Source organism: Engraulis encrasicolus, chromosome 17 (genome assembly GCF_034702125.1).
Source record: "Engraulis encrasicolus isolate BLACKSEA-1 chromosome 17, IST_EnEncr_1.0, whole genome shotgun sequence".
Taxonomy (NCBI): domain Eukaryota; kingdom Metazoa; phylum Chordata; class Actinopteri; order Clupeiformes; family Engraulidae; genus Engraulis; species Engraulis encrasicolus.
In genome coordinates, this window is record NC_085873.1 from 38,481,043 (window position 1) to 38,488,542 (window position 7,500).

Sequence of the window (7,500 nt, forward strand, 5' to 3'; positions counted from 1 at the left end):
CATCTTTAATATTAACCATGCTATGGTGTTTTTGCATTAAAAATGAACACTGCAGTCTGCTAAAATGTATGCTTTGAGTTTTTGTTTTTATTAAAACAAAAATTTGGTTGATAGAAGAAATTTACAACATGGAAAATATACATTATAATGACTTCGTACAAATACTGTGAATAGAAAAATTATAATATAAAGCCATGGATCACATTCACTCGGCAAAAGAAAAAGAGATTAACAAAAACAAAACAAAACATAACTGAACAAAAACAAAAACAGATCCTTGCAACAGTAGCTGTGACAATGCCTTGGTCTGTCTATTCACAGTGGCTACCCTACCTATATACAATAGTCATTTTTAAGAAATCTAAGATATCTTCATAAACGTTTATTTATTATTTATACATTTATATATAGATTTACTTCTCATAAGGTGTCTATACACATTCTTATTGTCATCAGTGATGGAAGGAGGATGGTCTTAGGATGGAGCTCCCATAATCTTGGACGTTTTATTTATTTATTCTTTTTTTTTTAAGTAAAGGTAGTTTTCATTTTACGATCCAAAAATAATGTTGACGAAAAAAACATTTCAATGATTGCATACACCACCACACTGCTGAAATCGGAAGTTTCATTGACGACGACAATTACAGAATTTCGTCCTGACTTAAGGTTAAAACATAAACTGCTCCCTAAACAACAGGAAACATCCAACAAAAATAGGCATGACAGCTTTGGAAGGCTCTAGATACTCTTTTTAACATGGGATGGTTTAAAACATAAGAACTTTTTCCAGTGGCCATAGAACCCCTTTAACATAAGATAAATACATAAATGAAATACATCCCCTTTTTCTTCTTCAACAAGAGCCAAAATGTGTCCAAAAGCTGCGTTTCAGAGAATGCTATATCCTCTTAAAAGTAAAATGGAAAAAATAAAATAAGAAAGAAAATGAAAACTCCTATGATTTTACCCTTCTTTCCATTCAATAGGACAAATAGAATGTTTGCATGGTGCGAAACAATAGACAACTTGGCTGGTTGGCCATTATGCAAAACGTGAACTTAAGAGATTTTTTTTAATTAACGGTACTTCAGAACGTCTAATACACTCTTGAGGTGTTAGTCATGTTTCTATGTCAAAAATCAAGACTGTGCATTGCTGGCATATGGTCATCGCGCAACCACACACAACACTGGAAGACTGAGCAGAACATCTTGGTGATAAGCTATGACAAGGCAACTTTTTGTCTCTTTAGATAGGAAGACCTTCATTTAGAAATTAAAAACTAAAAAAATCAGTTAATGTCAGAAAGCTTTAACCATTGGTCATCAATTGAGCATTCTCCACTATGTGCAGTGTGTGTGTGTGTGTGTGTGTGTGTGTGTGTGTGTGTGTGTGTGTGTGTGTGTGTGTGTGTGTGTGACTGATGCCTGACAGCTTTCATCATTACAGGAGGCAGATACTGTGTGATGAGTGATGGAAAATGTATGTGTAGTTTTGTGTATTTTCGTCTGTGTGTGCCTTGCGTTCCAAAATGTTAGTGTTACGATTCATATGTGGTGATCTTCGTATATGTATGTGCACGTATGTTTGTCTGTGGACGTATGTAATGGAAGTACAGTCAAGAGTTTAGTCATCAGAGGCTAGCATTAGAGAGGCTTCGCCGAAGGTGGCAAGTCCCTAAAGGTGCCAAGTCCATTGGGTGTGAGTCAAACCAGTTCCTCATGTCCTTTCCTGCTGATAGTGACCTTGTGACACAAGGTCGACGTCATTGACGATCAAAGGTTTTATTCAATGCCTCACCAGGGGCGATTCTAGCATCGGATCTTTAGGGATGCTCATCTCTCAGTGCTGACAGTGGTTCCTGACATGAACGGCGTTCTATACCTATTTCAAATGTGAGATTTTGCAAAATGGCCTTCATTTTTGATAATTCAGATAATCTCACAAAATCACAATTCAAAGGTTGCTCCAAACGTTGCTCTGTCTCGGTTGACAGTGGGGGAAACGATTCTTTTCTCCATGGAGACAGGGTGTCACAAAGGCAAGACATCATAAGCAACAGCAAAGGATCAGAGGAACAAGTTTGACTTCCACCCATAGACCCACTCTGCTCAGATCAGCTAAGATCTCAGCGACTGACCGTGATGCCATCGTGACATCATATGTCTTGATGGCTATGGTGTCAACGTGATGTCATGTCTGGGTGGTGATGACGCAACTGTGATGTCATATCTTGGTGGACATGACGTCATGGTGACGTCATATCTTGGTGGTGGTGGTGACAGCGCCAAAGATGATCTCGTTGCCGCTGTGCTCCTCGACGTCGTCCCACGTCTCTGTGACGTCATATCTCGGAAGCCGGCCGCGACGCTATTGTGACATGAGGTCATATCTCGGTGGCGGTGACGTCGTCGAAGTTGATCTCGTTGCCGCTGTGATCCTCGTCGTCGTCCATGTCCCTGGCCTCCAGCTCCATGTGCAGGTCGCGCAGGGCGCCCTCTAGCTGCCGGTTGCGGCGGTACATCTGCACATAGTTCTGCTGCAGTTGCTTCTGGTAGCGGATCACCTTCTCCTTCTCCTCCTCCCAGCCGCGACGCTCGCCCTCAAACGCAGACGCCTGCCAGAGGAACAGCTTTTTATTACTACTTTATATAACATAATACAACACAACACATCAGCTTTGCTGTCAGCTGTTCTTGTTTGCTGACCTGGTGTCCCACACTTCACTCTTCAATATACCCTGTAGATTTCCATGCCACGTTTTGGCTCTAACTCACCAGTTTAATTCTAAATCACCAGAAATGTAACCCCATTGAAAATGAATGGGGTTTAATTTCTGGTGAGTTAAAATTAAACTGGTGAGTTAACTAATCTAATCTTGACATAGTTATGAAGACCTCCCAACCCTGCCTGTCGAGCTCGAATACTTATGACTGTGGTGGGAATTATTTTTTATGTCAGCACAGCTTTTGAAAGCTAAGCAATTAAAAACTCAGGCTACAGATTCATTACCTATTACAAAGACTTAGACATATGAATACAAAGTACTGATTAAAAAACAATTCTCAATTAGTTTTTCAACTATTTATACATTTGGTCTTTGGTCTTTAAAGACACCAAACATACGGCCCTTGACAAGGGTGCTGGAACACGTTTTAAAGTGGTGGTGCATTTTTGTTCTTCATTCTCCAATGTTGCTGCTGCTGTATTCCACTCCTCTCTCTGAAGTAAAAGGTGAGAAAGCCCAAAAGTGGTGCATCCCCCTTTCCGGCACCTTGACAACCAGGAATAACCCCATGATCCCTCTAAATAATCCCCATAGTAACCTGTTCTGATTGTCGCTTGCGTTCCGTAGCTAGCTCCACCTTCAGACATTCCGTCTGCTGTTGCCACGCCTCTCCCGTTGCCCCGCCCACTGCACCTCCGGCCGCTATATCAGAAACAAACAGAAGCACAGTTTAGCTGGATTGATATAAAAGGGTACTTAACTTAAAACGCAACAAAAAAACAGACATTTAGTATTTCACGTTCACATCCGATTCATGGAATCTACTATTACATCTTTAGAATTATCACAAAAAGTCTTTGTTGTAAGAGCGCTTCCTGGACTCAAACAAGGTGCTCTTTGAGGTGCTCTTTGGTAGGGCAATTGTAGAAGTTGAAAAAGAAAAAAAACCAAGGCACTCTGATCTATCCAAAGATACCTCCACATCACAAAAAGATGAGCTGCTCAGGTAACAGGTGTCATATATAAAACCTCTAGCAGGTGTCCTCCTTTCTAATCCCAATGGAAAATAAAATCACTGAGGCTATTTTTGGAGCATCCCAAATTAAAGTAAATCAACATTGTGTAGAATAACTCCAGCAAAAAAAGAGAACTAAAGTGAAAATGGAAAAACAAAGACAACAAACATGAGAAAGTGTAAAAAATAATGTGTAAAAAATAGCACAGAAAGCCAACCACACCAATATAAAATCAAAGAAAAACACTGAAATCAAGGTCCTCATTCAGTCCTGGATACTGTAATTTAAAAATCCAGAATAGGCTTATTCGTGACGAAGCAGTAAGATTTTTGCTAGGCAGTGGGCATGCTCACTTTGCCAGTTTGATGCATTCTGGTTAGAATTTTCTAACCACAATGCATCAAACTGGCAAAGTGCACATGCCCACTGCCTGGCAAAAATCTTACTGCGTCGTCACGAACGAGCCTATTGTCTCCCTCTGGTTCAGCTGTCTCCACCTCCTTGCTTCCCCACCTCATCCTCCTGTCCAACCAACCTCCCTCTCCCCCATCTCACCTGCTCCTGATCGTCGTGCCTCCTCCTCCGCCTCCTAATGGGCCTCCTTGAGTGCGACCAGTTCCTCCTCATTATACTCTCCCCTCCTCCCTCCCCCTCCTCTAACCTCCCCCATCTCACCTGCTCCTGTTCGTCGCGCCTCCTCCTCCGCCTCCTGCTGGGCCTCCTTGAGTGCCGCCAGCTCCTCCTCCAGTCGGGTCAGCTTCTGCCTGAGCAGCTCCGCCTCGCTCTTCCTCCTCTGCAGCTCGTTCTCACACACCTCCAGCTCCATCTGACGCGACCGCGCCTCCGCATGCGCCTCCTACCACCACACACACATACAGACACGCATGCACACACACATGCACACACACGCACACACGCACACAGACACAAAAGGAAAGGGAGTTTTAGTGGTGTAAAAGGAAGTTCAAGCAAAAATGAAAGATCTCTTCACTCTGCCTACACATGTGCAAGACAAGACAACTTTAGCTGTGTAACACGTTTCATATACAGAGGCACTTTGGAAATAATACGTAGAATACAAGTCAGTGAAGTTTTTAGAAGCAGGATGGCGCAGATAATGTCACTATTGTATGAAGTTGGTACAATAATTAATTGTAATGACTTTCTGCTCGATTGGAATGACTATTTTTACATCATCCAACAAGAAATATAATAATTTAATTAGTACAATAGTAACATTTGCCTTCATTGCACCACCTGACGTCTGCAACTAAAACGCCAATGACCTATAATGGAATTGAATACACACACTCAAGGAGTGCATCTTAATATGGGACCTTGCCTCCTCCACTTGCCTCCTCCACTCGCTTCTCGTCATGATGACATCACTGACAACAGCATTATATTTCAATATCTTGCAAAAGCTCAATTGTAGAGTCTTTTTCTCGTGTGCAATTGTTATGGTGAATGAAAAACAGTCCCTCAAAAGTTGTTGTGGCTAGGCTGACAGCTGGAGGCGGGGCGAGGAGACAAGCGCAAGTGGAGGAGGCAAGGACGCATATTAAGATGCACTCACTGTGTACTGTACCTGTATTGCGACCTGTCCGGCCTCCCTCTCCCCGCGCGCCTCCCTCAGCTGTCCCCGTAGTGTCATGACCTCCCCCACCCGCTGGGCCAGCTCCGCCTGCAGGTCCTTCAGCTGCTGCTTCAGCAGCGAGATCTCACCTGACTTCTGGCACACCTGCGGACACAAGAGAGGGAGAGGGAAGGGTTAATAGTGTACACACTTGGCGATGATAAGAGAGGAAAGAGTTAATATGTCACCTGACTTCTGGCACAGCTGCGGGGAGAGACAGAGAGAGGGAGAGGGAAGGAAGGAGAAGAAAGGGTTAATAATACTGTACTGCACACACTTGGTGATGATGAGAGACGAAAGAGTTAACATGTCACCTGACTTCTGGCGCAAATGAGGGGAGAGAGAGAGAGAAGGAAGGAGAAGAAAGGATTTTTTTCTTAGAACTTTATTTGGACAGTACGAATTAGAAGAATTAGACAGGAAGCTAGTGACGGGGAGGGGTCGGAAAATGACCCGGGCTGGAATCGAACCCGGGTCACCAGCGTAGCAACCCAGTGCCTCACTGGGCCAGGAGAGGAAAGGGTTAATTATTTAATATACATACTTGGTGATGATGAGAGAGGAAAGAGGTTCTTTTCCATTACCCCAGAGGTGGGCAAACTCAGGCCCGGGAGCCACATGCGGCCCGCAGACCCATTCCATCCGTGGAAGGGTTAATATGCACTACAGGGTAGGGGTCGATACACATCCCCCCCTTCGTCTTGGTTTTGTGAATTCGCACATGTGGGTCAAACGTTACCTTGATCTGTTCTAGTTGATCAAGGGTTAAGCCAAAACGAGGACTACATGCAGATTGAAACAAGGGAACCAGAAATGAAACCAGGGGGTACGATAATTTGTATCACATTATATGCACAAAATAATTCATCAATATGTGCTGTAGCAAGCTAACCCAACCTCTGGAAGGAACATCTGAGGACTGGGGCTAGAGGACAATTCTAATAGTGACCACTAGAGGTCATCAAGGGAGTGAGGGAGACAAACTGACAAACAGGATGACGGTGAGACATTCAATAGCACAGAGAGAGAGAGAGATACTACAAGAAAGAGGCACAGACAAACCAAACACACACACACTGTTTCCTAGTGCCTATAATCAACATGTCAAAACCCTTAACTCACCTCCTCTACCTCAACTACCTCCTCATCCTCCTCCTCCAAATTAAAGATGGTTCTGGCCCACATGTTTAATTAAACGTTAATTTAAATATGTGTATATATCTTATTTTTGAGCACATTACCTGTGCAAAAAAAGTTTATTTAGATCATTACCTGTGCAAAAATGTTGTCTGGGGGCTCCAGATAAGATATTTGCAAAGGTACATGTAACACTTCAAATATGTTATTTGCACAGGTAATTGTCTACAAGCTATTCCACAGGTAGGCCTACTGCTCCAATTAGCTTTTCACACAGGTAGTAATCTAAATAAGCTATATGCACAGGTAAAGGGTCAAATAAGGTCATGCTCTAAATAACTTGTTTGCACAGAAAACGCTCCAAATGATTTACTTGCACAGGTAATGCTCCAAATAACTTATTTGCATATCTATTTGCAAATGCTGCCCTAACAGCTTATAGACCTAAATGGCCAGACCAGTGTTAATTTCGTCAACCATGACTATGACTAAAATATTTCGTCAATGCCCTTTTTTGATTTTCGTCATTTAGACTAAGACTAAGACTAAATTGGGAAGGCAATGACTAAAATATGACTAAGACTAAAATTGATTTTCGTCATTGTGACTAAGACTAAGACGAAATTTTAAAAAACTGACGAAATTAACACTGGTGTTCAATAAAATTTTGAAAAAGAGAACCAGTGTGTGAAGAAGGTTTATTCTGTACAGTCAATGATATACAGTATGTTAAAAAGAGAAGCCGTGTGCGGAGAGGGTTATTCTGTACAGTCAATGATATATGTTCAAAAGAGAAGCAGTGTGTGAAGAAGTTCTATTACAGTGCCCTCCATAATTATTGGCACCCCTGGTTGAGATGTGTTAAAAGCCTTAAAATAAATTCAGTGTTTATTGCAGAACAATACTGTCACACTGAAAATTGTAGGAAAATGTAGCCTTCAACTCAAATGAATTGTAGGAAAATAAAAAAATCCCTGACT

General features: G+C 42.2%; 1 protein-coding gene across 5 annotated transcripts in view; it reads right to left on the reverse strand.

The window, feature by feature from the left end:
- Positions 1 to 69: 69 nt before the first annotated feature.
- The window catches only part of LOC134466855 (leucine zipper putative tumor suppressor 2 homolog), a 109,923-nt gene continuing 102,492 nt past the window's right edge, over positions 70 to 7,500 (reverse strand). For 4 of the 5 annotated variants that reach the window (XM_063220739.1, XM_063220737.1, XM_063220738.1 and 1 more), the window contains 4 exons: positions 5,336 to 5,488; positions 4,423 to 4,603; positions 3,330 to 3,433; positions 536 to 2,620 (listed from right to left, as the gene is read on the reverse strand). In XM_063220739.1, coding sequence (XP_063076809.1) covers positions 2,390 to 2,620; positions 3,330 to 3,433; positions 4,423 to 4,603; positions 5,336 to 5,488 — 669 coding nt within the window. In that variant the 3' untranslated portion in view covers positions 536 to 2,389. Of the gene's footprint in view, positions 2,621 to 3,329; positions 3,434 to 4,422; positions 4,604 to 5,335; positions 5,489 to 7,500 lie in introns of all 5 variants that reach the window. The other variant, XM_063220741.1, reaches the window with a different exon arrangement.